At 41.6% G+C, this 18,742-nt stretch overlaps 1 protein-coding gene and 1 pseudogene across 2 annotated transcripts in view; one reads left to right on the forward strand and one right to left on the reverse strand.

Moving 5' to 3' along the window:
- The window catches only part of ccdc40 (coiled-coil domain containing 40), a 75,964-nt gene extending 70,943 nt beyond the window's left edge, over positions 1–5,021 (reverse strand). Inside the window, exons 1-2 of one of the 2 annotated variants that reach the window (XM_041217080.1) lie at positions 4,947–4,975; positions 1,998–2,055 (exon numbers count right to left, since the gene is read on the reverse strand). In XM_041217080.1, the coding sequence (XP_041073014.1) occupies positions 1,998–2,055; positions 4,947–4,963 (75 nt within the window). In that variant the 5' untranslated portion in view covers positions 4,964–4,975. Of the gene's footprint in view, positions 1–1,997; positions 2,056–4,946 lie in introns of both variants that reach the window. The other variant, XM_041217081.1, reaches the window with a different exon arrangement.
- A 9,748-nt stretch (positions 5,022–14,769) lies between these two features.
- Positions 14,770–18,742, forward strand: part of LOC121293667 — a 41,768-nt pseudogene continuing 37,795 nt past the window's right edge.

Here is an 18,742-nt window from a genome sequence, read left to right on the forward strand (position 1 = left end):
TCCCGGCTGTATACCACTGTGCCACCACCTCAGTCTGTCCTGCCAATCGGACAGCAATGGCGATGTCTGGGACATTATCCGCAAGATATGATTCTGTGAGGATGACTACGTCAGGCTGTTGCTTGACTAGTCTGTGAGACAGCTCTCCCTGTGTTCGCTTGAATAAACAATTGAAAACTGAATCTGAGACTCCGAGGTGTTTCAATTTCACCCCAACAACCAGGGTGGCAACTTGTTTTTAGGTATGTCTGTTGTTGAGTTAAACTCCACTGCTTTTGTGAGACAGAGTTCTTGTCATGCTTTCCTTCATTCCTCATTGAACCAGGGTTGGTCACCTCACTTGATGTTAATGGTAGAGTGAAGAACATCCTGAGCCATGAGGTTATAGTGGCTGAATACATTTCTGCTCCTGTTGATGGCCCACAGGACCTCATGGATGCCCAGTGTCGAGCTGCTAGTCAACAAATCTATAGCTTATCTGGGTGAAATCTTTTTCAGTAACACAAATTAACTCATGAAATTTTGGAGCAATTTTACAGTGCGGTGAAACTTGCCTACAGATGTACTCGTATCTTTTATGATGTAACTTTCCAAACGGCACTTCTGACATATCTTCCTTCTTTCTTAACTGAGGTTTCCCCCCAGTATGGTTGGCAGGGCCCTCAACTGTGTCCAACCCATCTCCTGTGCCTCTGCCCTCACACCTTCCCCTCCCTCCTAGAACCATGATAGGGTCTCCTTAGTCCTCACTTTTCATTCCACCAGCCTCCGCATTCAAAGGATCATCCTTCACCATTTCTGCCATCTCCAGCATGATGCCACCACCAAACACATCTTCCCCTCAGCATTCCAAAGGGGCCGTTCCCTCCAGGACATGCTGGTCCTCCATCATCCCCAACATCTCATCCCCTTCCCACGGCACCTCCCCATGCAATCACAGAAGGTGCAACAACTGCCCCTTTATCTCCTCCCTCCTCACCATCCAAGGGCCCAAACACTCCTTTCAGGTAAAGCAACACTTCACTTGCACCTCCTTCAATTTAGTCTACTGTATTTGCTGCTCCCAATATGGTCTTCCCATTGTAGAGGAGACCAAAAACAGACTGGGTGACCGCTTTGCGGAACATGCCACAAGCATGACCCAGACTTTCCTGTCGCTTGCCATTTCAACATACCATCCTGCTCTCATGGCCACATGTCTATCCATGGCCTGCTGCAACGTTCCAGTGAAGCCCAACACAAACTGGAGGAACATCACCTCATCTTCCGATTAGGCACTTTACAGCCTTCCAGACTTAACATTGAGTGCAACAACTTCAGACCATGAATTCTCGTCTCTATCCTCACCCCTTTGTTAATCCCTTTTCTCTACATTCATTTTTATTTTTTATACACACACCTTTATTTTTATTTATATATTCATTGTTTTATCCCCTTTTTTATATCCCTTTTATCCCATTTCCCCCACCACAGACCCCCTCTCCCCACCCCATCCCCAAACGGGCCATCTGTTAATTGTTCCATGTTGTTTTTTCACAAGGTGCTTACCCTTGTTCTGCTATTATCACATTCTGCTTTCTTACCTTAATGTCACTATCAGCATCTTTTTTAGCCCTTACCACTTCCATTAACACTCCCTTTGTCCTTGAGTTCATGAAATCTTTGTCAATCTCTCCTTTGTTCCCACCTATCGCTGTCCTTCTATCCTGCTTCACCTGCTCCACCCCCTCTTAAACAGTATAAATTTCAGCATATTTCTACCTCCCTTTAGCTCTGAAGAAGGGTCATATGGACTCTAAACATTAACTCTGTTTCTCTTTCCACAGATGCTGCTAGACCTGCTGAGTTTTTCCAGCATTTTCTGTTGTTGTTTCAGACTTCCAGCATCCACAGTATTTTGCTTTTATCTTACTGAATTACTTGGTTTGCCAGACAAATCAAGGAGCAACTACTATCAAATGTGGAATAAAAATCAAACAGCCAAAAATTACATTTACCATCTGTGCAATCTCTGGTGCATCTTGGTCCAAAGTTTGAACAGTGTCAGGCTTGGGGCTATGAAGAGATAAACAAATGAATTAAATAATCATAGAAAATAAACGTTCAATACTGAATTACAGAAAGTATTAATTCCAGTTTTTTTTTATTGAATTCAAATTTCACCATCTGCTGTGGTGGGATTCAAACCCCAGTCTCCAGAGCATTACCCTGGGGATACTCTGGAATACTAGTGAGTGACAGTACCATTATGCCACTGCCTCTACTGGTTCACTTTCCATTATCTTAGGACTGCCCTCTCTGTCATTGTGCTCCAATTTCATATTAATCCCTTCCTTCATTCATTATTCAGCTCAGTTTACTCATTTGCTGATAACTGTAGTGTCAATTTCATTCCAAAGACATACCCTCAGAACATACAATCACAATTCTTCTCATTGTCCAACAAGTGGATCAAAGTTCCTCTACACTCTTCGATGAATATTGTTTCTATCAATTGTTTAAAATCATATTGGGGTGCATTTTTAACATGTCACCTGACTGGAAAACTGCCACCTATTATAGAAAGCACACCATTTTTATAACCTTGTAAATGAAAATCAGGCCATTTCTGTGATGGGTGACCAACCCTCAATGACAATTTTACAACCAGGTAGCACACTAAAAATCTACCCCAGTTTACTTGTGTGTCAAGCAAGTCTAACAGCTAGCTAATCATCACTTCCGATAATTCAATTTTCAGCTGTTCTTCATCTATTAATATCCTTAGCCCCACTACCACCACTGATCTCAAATTTAACTTTCACATACTCCATCTTGTACAAACTTCCTCTAAGAAGCATGATTTTCTCTTTCATGTCAAACAACTTTCAATGCAGCATAAAGTCAAAGGTTTGAATTTAAGTCTCAGATCTGTGGAGACTCTTGTAATATATCTATCATGCAAGGTAAAAGAAAAGTCTCAATTTTATGGGTGATCCCTATCAATTCTAGCCTGCAACTACACTCTCTGTTGCAACTGGAATTGCATTTCTGAACTTTCACTTATTAGTTCTGCCAAATTAGTTGCATGTTTCCTTGCTCTGTTGATTAATTGCACAGTTCTTTTTCAGAACCTCAAAAACCTGGGGCTCCCAGTTTCCCTTTTCATTCTTACAATTTTAAGATTTTAAAAATACAAGGATGTCATTCCTCAAACAACATTTCCTGATTTACCTGTTTTTTTCACATTTCACTTCGCTTTGGTGTAGCAATAGTAAAAACCAAGTGCTGTATGGCTTGAATATGAATCAGTAACAAGTAATACCAAAGCTCAAAATACATACAAATGCAAGTTTATGCCTTGCGTTTCTGGACTGAAATTATAAAATTCAAAACCAACCACCAGATTTTTCTATCCAGCTAAACTTGTGACTGATTGCAGAAACAAAACCAGAGTTCTATTGTTGCAGCACTACCTGTTTTGACACGTTGGTGAAGATTGGGTGTTTGTTTATGGAACACTTCTGTTCAGTCCACATGTGTGATCCTGAGCTTCTAATCCAATGCCCATTCTCCCTCTGACTTCAATCTCCCACACTGTTCTAACGAAGCTCTACAGAAGCTCAAAGAACAGGACTTCAATGTTCAATTAGGCACTTTCCACCCATCAACCATCTTCAACATTCACTCCCCCCACCACCAACGCAGCAGTGTACCATCTACAAGATGCAATTCGCCAAGGCTCCTTCGACAGCACATTCCAAACCCATGGCCTCTACCACCTAGAAGGACAAGGGCAGCAGATGCATGGGAAAACTTCAAATTTTCAATATCAGCAGTTTTTGTTTTTGTATTTGTGCTTCTATACTAGTTACGTATGCATTTATATTGTTTGATAACTGCACAATAAAAAATACACATTTTTAAGTTCCCCTCCAAGCCACACACCATCCATACTTGGAACTATATTGCTGTTCCGTCACTGTCGCTGGGTCAGAATCCTGGAACTCTCTTCCTGACAGCACTGTAGGTGTTTCCCAACACATGGCCTGCAGGGGTTCAAGAAGGCAGCTTACCACCATTTTCTCAAGGGCAATTAGGGATGGGAAATAAATGGTGGTCTAGCCAGGGGCACCCACACCTATGAATGAAAATTTACAGCCTTCACGACTCAAAATTGAGTTAAACAATCTCAGGTCATAACAGCCGCTTCAATTCTTTCAGACAGTAGCTGCTGACATTGATTCTGTTGTTGTCATTTACAACTCTTCTAAACCCAACGTTTTATTACTTTCCTTGTCTCATTACCACCCACATTAGCCTCACTTAATCTTTCTTGTCTTCCACCCTGTCACAGACCTTTCCTTTTATTCCTTGCTCCCCTCCCACACTTTGCCTCTGTACTTGCTTAACTTGTTGCAGCTCTGATTTTTTCCAGTTCTGATCAAATAACCTGAAACATTAACAATGATTCTCTCTCCACAGATACTGCCAGACCCGCTGAGTTTTTCACTATTTTTACCTCAAATTTCCAAATATCTGCAGTATTTGTTTCTGTATTTGTGCTTCTATACCAGTTGCGTATGCATTTATATTGTTTGATGACCACACGATAAAAAATACAGAGTAGACACTTTTAAGAATTGTGAACATCGAGGAAAATTCAGGAATGAAATTCACAACGATCGAGTGATGCCCATTGTAAACCTAATAGAACAGAAGAAAACTGCGCCTTTTCAAGTTAGAATATACATCAGACGCAGTTACATTTTCAAATGATCACATTGAAGATCCCTCCTCTAATCAATGAACTTTGCGTCTGGGAATCTTTTAACGCAAATATTAAATAACATTTCGAAATTACTTGAATTTCCTGATGTCGCGCACAACTAGGTAACAACAACATTATTTTTTAAGTGTGAAAGGGAAGCATTGTGGACAGATTGGGAACAGTGATGCCGAGTTACCTCTCCCCATCAGCCATGTTCTCCGTTGCTAAGAAACAACAACAACAACCACCACAACCACCCGGCCCCTGCCGGGGGGTCACGTGTCAGACTGTACCACTGTTTGGGGAGGGGGATTTAACCATTGACTGTTCGGGGCTTCCGTAATGGGAGATGAGAGGGGGAGTTTCTGACCTCCCTTCCCCCCCCCCAACTTGCCGGGGTGGGCGGACTGTGAATCTACCTGAGGAAGGCTGAGCCGCCATATTTATTTGGCTCCTGACAACTAATTTATTTCATTCCTGGTTCTCGGTCAAGCAACGGTCCCTCTCTCTCTCTCTCTCTCTTACACACAGACAGACATGAAATGACTCGGAACTTGTTTCTGTTCATGTTCCTCCAGTGGTTACTGGATCCTCAGATGGTCCCCGAGCTACTGAGGGTTTCCAGCACTTTCCATTTTTATCAAATCCCCACAATCAGCAGCCCAGAGACTATCCAGGGGGAACAGGAAGAGGTCATTCAGCCCCTCCACCCTCCGCAATTCAGCACCTGATTCCCTTTCCACCTGACCCATAATCTTTGACTTCACTAACAATAATCTATTCCAGCGTTTAGTTTTGAGAGGGTAAGCACTTTCAGTTCTTGTTTCAAGTTGTTAGATTTTAATTTAGAAAGTATTTAGTGTCCTGTCAGGCCATTAGAAGGTGCTTCCCAGCACCAAGAAAATGAACAGACTTTAAAGGTCCACCATTGACCAGGAGAGGAGAGTTAGGTGTGCATTTCAGGCACCAACAATTTCAAACAGTGAAAGCGGTGGCAATGGATGTACAAAGGGTATCCTTGTACACCAGCCAATGAAAGTAAACAGGCAGGTGCAGCAAGCAATTAGGAAGGCAAACAGTATGTTGGCCTTCATTGCAAGAGGATTTGAGGTCAGAAGTAGGGATGTCTTACTGCAGTTATACAAGGCCTTGGTGAGACCACAACTGGAGTATTGTGTGCAGTTTTGGTCTCCCTACCTAAGAAACTTACCATAGAGGGAATGCAGCGAAGATTCACTGGGCAGATACTTGGGATGTCAGGACTATCATGTGAGGAGAGATTGGTTTGACTGGGCCTGTATCCACTAGAGTTTAGAAGAATGAGAGGGGATCTGATTGAAACTTATAAAATTCTAACAGGGCTAGATAGACTAGATGCAGGGAGGATGTTTCTCCTGGTTGAGGAGTGTAGAACCAGGGGCCACAGTCTCACGATGCGGGACAGGACATTTAGGACTAAGATGAGGAAAATTTCTTCACTCAGAGGGCAGTCAATCTGTAGAATTCTCTAAGATTGAAGCCTATGGGGGCCAGGTCACCGAGTATATTCAAGAAAGATATTGATAATTTTTTAGATTTTAGAGGCATCAAGGGAGAGAAAGTGGGAATATGGCATTGAGAAAGAGGATCAGCCATGATCATGCTGAATGGCAGAGCAGGTTCAAAAGGCTGAATGGCCTACTCTTGCTCCTTGTTTCTATGTTTCTAATGACTGACAGATATGTGGGCAGACTTTAAGTTTGCTACGCTTCTGTGAATTTTTTTGCGTTTCTTTAAAATTAAATTAATGTTGTAACCCAACAGGGTGCTGGAATATGCTTATAAAGTTGCCCAGCCCGATACTACCTCAACAAGTTGGAATGTGTGAGCCTACACAGTGGACACAAACAGGTTGTTTAACTTGGATTTAAAGCTGAAAGGCCCAAGAGGTGGCAATTTGTTTAGACAAATTGGTACCAGAGTGTCTGCCTCTATGCACATGTGAGTGAACAGAGCATAAGATTACAGCACGAAGGTGCAAATAAAATTCCAGAATCACAGAATGGTTATAGCACAGAATGAGGCCATTTGGCCCATTGTGCCTCTCTGAAAGAGTAATTCCCTGTATGTCACTTACCCACTGAATTGCTCCTACATTCAGGGAACTGGAGAGTGGGGTGCGGATAGTGCTTAATCACTGTGGCCTAGGCTCACTGACCAAAGAACCTGTCAACCTGGATGGTCAGTGTCCAAGTAGCCAATCAGGCATGTAGAGCATCATGATTGGCAGGCTAATCGGCCAATGATTGCTGTCATTGGCCAAGTAATATGACAAGTTAGGTTCCTCAGTCCCTCCTTGCCTACCTGGTGGATTAAGTCACGACCTTGTCGTCGTCGAGAGCTGCTTCTTTAAGCTTCACTCTTCTTCCTTCAGAGCTGGCTGAAGCACAAGGCAAGAGGTAAAGCGCCTAGTGTCTCACCTCTCCATCCAAGCCTGACCCCCTCCAGCTTCTACTCTTCATGTTAATGCAGAGTTCCTTCCATCACATCGTATCATGTGAAAAACTCTTTCTGCTCCATCTCATCAATATCCTGAGGTAGGTTCCTGACCAATAACTAATAATTGGCCGGTGATCGGATTGTTTCTGTATCCCCCGGTTCATTTTCACTGTGACCTGGCCTGGGGTCCCATCGTGGCACCCTGCCATTCCCTAATTCGCTGATCTGTATTTCTTGTTTTGTCTCTGATTTGGGCTGTGGTTTCAGGGCTTTGACAACGACAAAAGTTGAAATTTAATTGGTGCAGATAATGCTAGGAACAGGCAGATTCTTACTTGTTCCTGAAGCCATGGGGGAGGTGGTCTGCTGGAATACTAGTCCTGTGACAATATTGGTATTTTCACTGGACTAGTATTTCAGAAGACCCAGGGTAATTCTCTGGGGACCCGGGTTCAAATCCCACAATGGCAAACGGTGAAATTTAATTCAATAAAAATCTGGAATCAAAAGTCTGATGATGACCACGTAGCCATTGCTGATTGTCATAAAAACCCATCCTGGGGAGGAGATCTGCTGCCCTTACCTGGTCTGGTCTACATGTGACTCCAGACCCACAGCAATGCGGTTGACTCTTAAATGCCCTCATTAGGGATGGGCAATAAATGGCCTAGCCAGTGACGTCCCATCCCATGAACAAATTTAAAAAAAAACAGCTCAGGAGAACGTCTTGGAATCTTTAGCCAGAATGGGTGCTGAATCGGTAGGTGGAGAGGATGGAGATTTTATCTCAGCAACTTTCACCTCCAATACAGGCTCAGGCTTTACTTCCACCACAGGTGGTTCTGGTTCTAAGGGTTCTATGTTCCCTCCCGACCTCAGTCCTCCCTTGGTGAGTGCAAGTGCGAGTTTGCATGCCTGTGAGAGAGTGACAGAATGACAGAGAGTATGACTGAGTCAGAGTGTAACTGTGAGTAGAACTGTGTGAGAACCGTGAGAGTGAACCGGACACACACACATGCATACACAGGCTGCTTGATGTTGGAGGGGACACACTCCTGCTACTCCCTCTGCAAAACCTATCCACACAATGGGTGGGCAGAGGAGGATAACGCAGGCTGAAAGGCAACCTGCTTCCGAACCCCACTTCCATATGAATTCTACCGAGACCAGCCCATAGTGTGGCCAGAAGTTAACACAAGATCACTCTTAGTTAAATCCAACTCCTTACCTTGACTCCTGTCCGCTCCCCCTTCTCTGGTGACAGGATGTGGGGCCTGGTCTGTCCCTCTCTAGCTTTGCTTCTTAAGCAAAGAGACAAAAAACGTTTTTATTAGCTCTGCTGCTTGACACCTTTTAAAGTTTTTTATTGTTCATTTTTATTAATTACTCATTTTTTTAAAATTATCAATTTCTTGCTTAGATATTGATTTTTTTGGCTCAGCAAGTTGTATATCTTTTCTTCATAGCTTAACAGTTTTTTTGAAATTATGCTTAATGTTGTATCAAACCAGATCTCAAGCTGCTGGGTTTCTTGCTGTGGGAAATGAGGGGCTCACAAGAAATCTGATTGCTTTTTAGAGGGCTGGAAAAAGGGTTATTTTTGCTTCAATGGAAAGGGAAGTTTTGGAAATGCTCAAAACGCCTGGTGGCATCTGTGCAGAGAGAAACAGAGGTCAGTGAATTTTTGTCAGAACTAATGCAGATCATTGACCTAAAGCGTTGCCTCTGTTTCTCTCTCCACAGATTGTTGCCTAGCCTGTTGATTGTTTCCAGCATTTTCTGTTTATATTTCAGATTTCCAGCATCTGCTGTACTTTGCTCTCCTAATACATGCTCTGTGCTGGGCGTTTGTAAGTATGGTTAGTTTCAATGTAAAATTAGAAAATATTTTATCACTCAATGCAAAGTGTAATTTTTCTGCCAACTAAGCCCACTTGTGTGGATAGAACCATAGAACCAAAGAAAAGTTACAGCACAGAAGGAGGCCATTCGACCCATCTTGTCCATGCCAGCCCGAGGACACCCAGGTGCCCTTTCTAATCCCACCTTCCTGCACCCAGCCCATAGTCCTGCAGTTTACAGCACTTAAGGTGCAGATCCAGGTACTTTTTAAAAGAGTTTAGAGCTTCAGCCTCTACTACCAACTCGGGCAGTGAATTCCAGACCCCGCTACCCTCTGGGTAAAAAAAGTTCTTCCTCATGTCCCCCCTACACCTTCTGTCACTTATCTTGAATCTATGTCCCCTGGTTCTAGAATTCTCTGCCAAGGGAAACAATTTTATCCTGTCCACTCTATCTATTCCCCTCATAATTTTGTACACATCAATCAAACCACCTCTCACAGTCTTCTTTGTTCTAAGGAAAATAACACCAACCTATCCAATCTCTCCTTGTAGCTACACTTTTCTAACCCGGGCAACATTCTTGTAAACCTCCTCTGCACTCTCTCCAGAGCTATTACGTCCTTCCTGTAAGGTGGTCAATGGAATGTTGAACATTGCGCAATCATCAGTGAACATCCCCACTTCTGACCTTATGATGGAAAGGAAATCATTGATGAAGCAGCTGAAGATGGTTGGGCCAAGGATACTACCCTGAGGAACTCCTGCAGTGATGTCCCGGAGCAGAGATGACTGGCCTCCAACAACCACAGCCATCTTCCTTTGTGCTAGGTAAATAGCACATTATTGCGGGTCAGTTGGTTGGTGCTAATTTACTGGAAGTTTTTGCCATTTTTAAACTTGGAAGTGAAACCAGGAGTCATGCACCAATAGAATATGTCCATACTGTTAGTTCAAGGTATCCTCATTTGTACATAGGATGGTTGGTTGCGATGTTTGTGAGGTTCGAGTCTTTTGGATGTTGCTGCCTGGTTATTGCATAGGGCCAAGTTCAAAGAAGCAGAACTGGTTGCATAATATGAATGACCAAGTTGGGTACAATTGTCTGACAAAGCCATGGTTGTAAAGTGTATCACGTGAATGTACTGAAACCTTAGCTTTCAATGGACTTTAAAAATAAGAATACAAAAGCCAAGAAGTCTTGCTAAATGCTACTTCTATTTGCTATTTCTGTCCACACAAGTGGACTTGGTTGGCAGAAAAATTACACTTTGCATTGAGTGATAAAATATTAAAAATAATAAAAATAAAAGTAGTAAAAATAATAGGGTAGTAATAGTGGGGGATTTTAACTTCCCCAATATTAACTGGGTTAGTCATGGTGTGATAGGTTTAAAGGGAGTGGAATTCTTAAAATGCATCCAGGAGAGCTTTTTAAACCAGTACGTAGAAGGTCCTACAAGAGAGGTATTGAAATACTTAATTTTATGGAATGAAGCCGGGCAAATGGTAGAGGTATCAGTGAGGGAGCATTTTGCAGAGAGTGATCATAACTCCGTTAGATTCAAGGTTGTTACGGAAAAGGACAAGGATGGGCCAGAAATCAGAGTTCTCAATTGGGGGAAGGCCGATTTTAATAAGATCAGATATGATTTGGCCAGAGTGGAGTGGGAGCAGCTACTTATAGGTAAATCTGCGTCAGAGCAGTGGGAATCATTCAAGAAGGAAATAGGGAGAGTTACAGGGCCAACATATTCTAGTAAAGACAAAGGATGGGACCAACAAACCCAGGGAACCCTGGATGTCGAGGGATATACAGGATTGGATAAAGAGAAAAAGGGAGACTAATGGCAGATACCATGGGCTCAAAACAGCGGAAGCCATAGAGGAGTGTAGAATGTGTAGGGGGGAACTTAAAAAGGAAATTAGGAGAGCAAAAAGGGGGCATGAAAAAACATTGGCAGGTAAAATAAAGGAAAATCCAAAGTTATTTTACAAGTACATTAAGAGTAAGAGGATAACTAGGGAAAGAGTAAGGCCCATTAAGGACCTTGGTGGTAATTTGTGTGTGGAGCTGGAAGACATAGGTAGGATTCTAACTGAATACTTTGTATCGGTGTTCACAAGTGAGAGGGATGACTTGGATATGGAAATCAGGCAGAAGGACTGTGATATAATTAAAGAAATTAGCATAGAAAGGGAGGCGGTTCTAAGGCTTAAAAGTAGATATATCTCCAGACCCGGATGAAATGTATCCCAGGCTGTTGAGTGAGGCAAGGGAGGAGATAGCAGGGGCACTGGCAATAATTTTCAATACCTCTCTGGCCACAGGGGATGTGCCAGAGGACTGGAGGACAGCCCATGTGATACCGTTATTCAAGAAGGGAGGAAGGGATAAACCAGGGAGTCAGTCTAACCTCAGTGGTGGGGAAACTTGGAAGCAATTTTGAGGGACAGAATTAATCTACACTTAGAGAAGCGGGGATTTATCAGAGACTGTCAGCATGGTTTTGTTAAGTGGAGGTCATGCCTGACCAATTTGAATTTTTCGAAGAGGTGACCAAGTGGGTAGATGAGGGCAATGCATTTGACGTAGTCTACTTGGACTTCAGCAAGGCTTTTGATAAGGTCCCGTATGGAAGACTGATAATGAAAGTAAGAGCCCATGGGATCCAAGGCAATTTGGCAAATTGGATCCAGAATTGGCTGAGTGGCAGGAAGCAGTGGGTGATGTTCGAGGGGTGTTTTTGTGACTGGATGCCTGTGTCCAGTGGGGCTCCACAGGGATTGGTGTTGGGTCCCTTGCCATTTGTGGTATAAGTAAACGATTTGGACTTGAATGTAGGAGGGTTGACCTGTAAATTTGTGGATGACACGAAAATTGGTGGGGTGTTAAATAGTAAGGAGGATAGCCTTAGATTACAGGAGGATATAGATGGGCTGGTCAGATGGGCTGATCAGTGGCAAATGGAATTTAATCCAGATAAGTGTGAGGTGATGCACTTGGGCAGGACAAACAAGGCACAGAAATACATGATGAATGGTAGGACCCTGAGAAGTACCAAGGAGCAGAGGGACCTTGGTGTACATGTCCACATGCCCCTTAAGGTAGGGGGACAGGTAGATAAGGTGGTTAAGAGCTCATATGGAATACTTGCCTTTATTAGCCAAGGCACAGAATATATAAGCAGGGGGGTTATGCTGGAACTATATAAAATGCAGATTAGGCCACAGCTAGAGTATTGCATGCAGCTCTGGAATCCGCATTATAGGAAGGATGTGATTGCACTAGAGGGAGTGCATAGGAGATTTACCAGGATGTTGCCTGGGCTGAAGAGTTTTAGTTTTGAGGAGAGATTGGATAGACTGGGGTTATTTTCCTTGGAGCAGAGGAGATTGAGGAGGGACATGATTGAGGTGTATAAAATTATGAGGGGCATAGATAATGTAGACAGGAAAGAACTTTTCCCCTTGGTGGAGGGATCAATAACCAGGGGGCATAGATTTAAGGTAAGGGGCAGGAGGTTTAGAGGGTATGTGAGGAAAAATCTTTTCACCCAGAGGGTGGTGGGAATCTGGAACTCACTGCCTGAAAGGTTTGTAGAGGCAGAAACCCTCATAACAGTGAAGAAATATTTAGATGTGCACTTGCAATGCCATGGCATACAAGGCTATGAGCATAGTGCTGGAAAATGGGATACTTCTTTGACTGGTGCAGACTCAATGGGCCGAAGGACCTTTTTCTGTGCTGTAGACCTCTATGACTCTATGATTTTCTAATTTTACATTGAAACTAACCACACTTACAAATGTCCATGGTGACTGTCATTTCTAATTCTGGGCACCAGAAGGATGTGGGGTGGGGGAGGTGGTGGGGCTAAGGGGTCCGGAAACAGGAGAAGCACGCATGATTTCTCTCCCTGGCCCTGCCTACATTAAACAGACCTACACCTTTTTTTTAAAGGCATAAACTTATATTTTTATAGCATTCTCAATGTCCCAAACCAATTACTTTTGAAAATGTAATTGCTATTGCTATGTAGACCAACTCAATAGGACTTTAAAATGCTGATAGATTCCAGCTTTTGCTGTTTTTATTTCACATCTCCAGCACCCGCAGTATTTTGCTTTTATTATATTTATTCCCACTTGTTTTGGACTGGCCTATATGTGACAGCAGTTTTTCCCCATCCAGGTTTGGCAAACTGAGCAGCACACAATACTCCTGAGTGTGGTCCAACCAAGATCTACATAAATTTAACAGTACCTCCCATGCTTTGCATTTTATTCCACTAGAAATGAATTCCAGAATTCTAAGGCTTAATTAATTTGCATTGCTACTTTTTAATAATTTATGTATCTGTATTCTTAGTTCTTTTTGCTTCTCAACCTTTATTTACTTTCTTAAGTCCCAAGGAATGAATAAATTGCCTCCTTATCCTTCTACCACAACCTCATGCTTCGCTATTGTCATATCCATAAGACTCAAGAGATCATAAACCGTTTAAATCAAACCTCACTTTTATTTAAAAATGGACTTTGCTGGACTATAAACATGGCTGCTACAGGTCACATGATTTGCAAGTTGGCTACAGTTCTAGGAACTTCCAACTGTAATTACAGGACAAAGCTCAACCCTCAATTCCACAAATCCTTGTGGAATCTCACACCTATCTTTGTGTGACCCATTACAATCTAATGAAACAAGGGGGAAGCAGATGGTCTGTCTCCCCAGTCTGTACTTAAAACAAAGAGAGAACCATCGAAATTCGTTATACTTGCCGAGCCACTAATAGCCATCATCTAACTCCTGAGGTGAACAATGGATTTTGACCAGAGACTTTGAAACTGATTGTTAACCTGAAACCAACTGATCAATGGGCAGCACCACATGACCTAATTTCTTTGGCCTTTGGAAAGTTTTAATGTTAATAGACTCCCAAATCAGCCTGCTGCTAAACAGCTAGCCTGTCAACACCAAAGCCAGACTTCAGGCTGACAACAAGTCTGTCTCAAGTCGAAGCCTCCTTGAAGCCTGGTTCTCTGGAAGATTCCTGCCACCACCTGTAGAGCGGACCAAGTCTCTGTATACCAAGCTAGTCTTGCTGTGGCATCAGCAACTTTAAAGGAATTCTGCAACTCCTGCTTTCAGTAGCTGAACCCGCCTGAACCTTAACTCCTACATGAAGGAACCCTCACATTCACATGAATTAATATCCATATCTTTGGTTTCCTTCTTGTGTGCTTGTGTGTGTTGTTGTGACGACCGTCCCCTTGTTTTGAATGTATGAATAAACGATACTTGATTTAACCTTAAAGGGAGTTTGCTGTGAGTCACTTTAAAATTGACATCACAAATGGAGGGTTTGGGGAAACACACCACAGCCTATTTCAAAAAACCTCTGCTTACGGACAGATAGCGAGAAAAATAAAGGAATTCAGTTTGCCTCTTTCCCCTGTCCCCTCCTCTAACACTGTATTGAATTTTATTTGCCTTTTATCCACCCATTCTGCAAATCTGCTTTTATCTTCCTGTATTCTGAAAGTATTCTGTTCTTTTATGATATGTTTTGTTTGTCAATATTCTGATGCGTTAGTAGCACAAAACTGCTGTGAATTCTTTTTAAACAGCACTTTTTCTCCTCTATCATCTGGGTGCAGAAACTAAACCACAGCTTCAAGACCACTTGTCTTTTTGTCATGGTTGCTCTACATTTTGAAGCAGATGAGTGGGCTCTTGTTTCAGGAAATGAAGGAATGGGAGTCATTGGACTTTCATTTGTGGCTAAGCCAAGAATACATGAAATTGCTGCTTTCAAATATGGGGTCATTTTGCTTAATGTCATTCTAGTTAGAGTGATTATTTACATAATTTTTGTAAACCAAATTCTCTGGTAATGTCTAGATCAATTAAGATGGGCAAAACTAAACTAGATCTATTGTGGCAATCTCCAAATTATAGAAACTGAACAGAGACCTCAGAAACACTGAGCAAGGTATCATTCAGTAAGAGTTATCACAGTGCGTCTCAGTGTCTCTCAACATGATATTGATCCTAATGGTAGGTTTGACTGTGCTTTTAATAAGCTGATTGATATGAAGAAATGTCAGTTTCGTGGCTGTTGCTGGAATCCAAGAGCCAATACAGCCACCCCACTTTGTTTTTTTACCATTAAACTATTCTTCTTACAACATGGATTACCTTTCTCCAACCAGCACTGGCTTCACAGCTGTACTGAGAAGTCATTGTTCCTGAATGACATGATGATGCTTCTGTTCTGTCGAAGGGTCATGAGGACTCGAAACGTCAACTCTTTTCTTCTCCGCCGATGCTGCCAGACCTGCTGAGTTTTTCCAGGTAATTCTGTTTTTGTTTTGGATTTCCAGCATCCGCAGTTTTTTTGTTTTTGTTTTTATTTATATGATGATGCTTCAGTTGAATGTAATGTACGAGACAGCAGGTAGACTTTATTTTACCGTAAGTAATGGCAATTGAAAAGCTAATTTTAGTGAAATCATAAAGAAGGTTGGAGACTGTCAATGTGATGATAACAATGCTGATTATTAATCTCTGTAAATTTCCAGATAATGTTGGAAATAGTTATATTTGACCATGGATAAAGTCTCTTGATATTTTAAGTAATACAAATAAAGTGGATTCAGATTTTTTTAAAATCAGAACAATTTTTTAAACATATGTTCTGGATCACCTGTGTCTCTGGTACTAACTTTCCACAGTTTACATGAAACAGACACAGAGTTATAACTTTCCTAACATTGTATACTTAAGTGCCACCTGTGTTACTATGGGATTATTTGAATTTGTCCTGATCAGGAACTAAGCTGGTTAAATTTATAAATTTGTGTAGGCAAATGTAACTTTCAGAAATGTAACTTCAGTTGCATTATAATGGGTTAGGAATGTGGCTGAATGGATAAAGTCTTGCTCATTAGTTATCTTTTTGATATTTTTATTCTGTTTGCTCCAATTTGCAGACATTTGTGTCAAAATGTTTCAGTCATTAAATTGCATGCAATTGCCAGAAAGCAGAGTTAATTTTGAATAGGCTTGCTTGAAATTAGTTCACTCTTGAGGGTTTGGAATCTGTTTCTTGTAAAATACCAAGAAGGTGGTGACCTGTTTCAAGAGTCAGCAGAACCTTGACTTCCTGGGTTACCAGAAACCCTGGTTGATTGTATATTGTTTAATATTTTACTCTAGATTCTTTTCTCAGTTTTTCAAATTTATTTTCTATGTTATATCACCTATCTCATCTGTCCTCTATTAAAGCTGGGAAACTCAAATCTCATTATGGCTGTAAAAATAAGCAGACATAGCCCTGAAAGTTATCTTCAGTAAAGTTGTAGCCATTTAACTTTATTCTTGCGCATCGACCCTTTGTCATCCATCTAGGTATCCTTTTGCACATCTCTAAATATTGCTGGATTGCCTCCATTTTAAGGTCCTGTTGTTAGATTTTCAAATGGCATAATTGATAGCTGCAATGACGTTCATGATCTTTTCTTGAGATTTGGTTTTGCGTATTGCTCCCCAGTATTATATGCTGATGCATTCTTTTAAAATGTTCTGGTACCCACATTAGAGCACAAACTAGTTTCAAACTCTTCAGCCTAACGTTGAGACCAGACAGGATCCTGTTTAGTTATGTGTGTGAAGTGTGAATTGCTGATGGTTGATTCATCTGTCTTCAGCATCATAATTCACTCTCAAATAGAGTTGATTGGCAATTCGCACCCATTTGGTTTTCAAATAACTATAAAAGAATGGACTTAATAATTCAATAAATTTGCTGAAATGAATGGTTCACAGTGCACTAATTATTAATTTTGATTCCCTCCCCTGGAGCTTAGATTTCATTCTCCTCCAAAGTTCTCTCAGCCCCCCATCCTTCATATCGTGTAACTTTCAGCTCTTCCAGATGCTGTCATTATCCTATCCCACACCACATCCTGCTCAGCCGCCCTGTTGTCGCTGAACTAAATTGTCTCCGATTCATCCCCTGGCCCTACAACCCCTCTGAGAACTTTCCGTTTTTCTGATTTTGGCCTCTTATGCATTGCCATTCTACCCAGTGTTGGTGGACATGACTTTAGCAGTTTACCTTTTTTTAATTCATTCATGGGATGTGGGCATCGCTGACTAGGCCAGCATTTATTGACCATCCTAATTGCTCTTGAGAAGGTGGTGGTGAATGCTCTGAAATTTGCTCACTGAACCTCTCAAGTCTCCATCTTGAACACCATCCTTAAAACTCACTTCTTTGACAAAACTTTTGGTCTCAATATCGCTTTGTCTCCATGTCTAATTTTGTCTTATTATGCCTTTGTGAAGCACTTTGGGATGCTTTTCTACATTAAGGGCACTAAATAAGTACAAGTTATTTTGATTTAAAAATGAGGCCTCCTTTGTTAATGTCAAATGTATTTACTTCAACAGTATAGGATCAAGTGACTACAAAAATACCTATGGTACCGAAGGATTTTTTTTTTAAATGGCAAGAGCCCTTGCACTCAATGCAAGGAATCCACATAACAAATGGCATTGTAAACAGATTTGAATAACTGATAATTTACAGACAACTTGTTAAAAGGGAAGTGCTTTTGTCTTAAAAAAAAGTTTAATGACCAGTAACTGTTGCATGTGATATGATAGAACATTTCTGTCAGTGCCATTGATGCTGTATCATTTTCTTTTTGACTGTCTGAACTCAGCAAGGCTCCTTCAACATAACCTTCCAAACCCGCAACCTCTACCACCTATAAGGACAAGGGGAGCAGATGCATGGGAACACCACCACCTGTAAGTTCCTCTCCAAGCCACACACCATACTGACTTGGAACTATATTGCCGTTTCTTCAGTGTTGGGTGTGTGATTGTAATTGTTTGGTTTCTCTCCTAGTGTGACAATTTATCCATTGCTAGTGCCTCTCATCACAGGTCCATACTGGTGTCCTTTCACACCCTCTAAACCCTCCCTAATAGCGCTCTTGGTGTACCTACACCACATGGACTGCAATGGTTCAAGAAGATGGTTCACCACCACCTTCTCAAGAGCAATTAAGGATGGGCAATATAAATGCTGACCTAGTCAGTGACAACCATATCCCAAGAAAGAATATTTTTTAAAACTTAACTGATTATCACAACCAACTTCTATAAGGAACTGCAATATCTTAACATAAGAATGTGGATGATCAAAGGAAAACTTTTTTAATATAATCTTTTAAGAACTTCTGTATATGTCTGGAAATATATGTCCCTTTTTGGGATGTAAAAGAAGGAAAGGGGTTTCATATTGCGGGTCATATCACCTTCAGGTGCTCCAGTGTAATTGTTTGGTTTCTCTCCTAGTGTGACAATTTATCCATTGCTAGTGCCTCTCATCACAGGTCCATACTGGTGTCCTTTCATCTGTTATCTCCTACACTAAGACAGTTTTCACACACCCAAGCTCAGTCCAATTTTTCACGACTGATTTACAAATTATAGTTCCCCCAGTGGAATCAAGGATAGATGTTATTAAATCAGCAGCAGGTGCCAAAATTGAACTTGAGAAATAGCTACCACTAAAATAATTCAAAGCGATAGCTGATATGTGCAAGGATCGTTGATTTTTTAAAAGACCGGAGAGGTTTGCTATGGATCACCTCA

The sequence above is a fragment of the Carcharodon carcharias genome, chromosome 22 (genome assembly GCF_017639515.1).
Source record: "Carcharodon carcharias isolate sCarCar2 chromosome 22, sCarCar2.pri, whole genome shotgun sequence".
Classification (NCBI taxonomy): Eukaryota; Metazoa; Chordata; class Chondrichthyes; order Lamniformes; family Lamnidae; genus Carcharodon; species Carcharodon carcharias.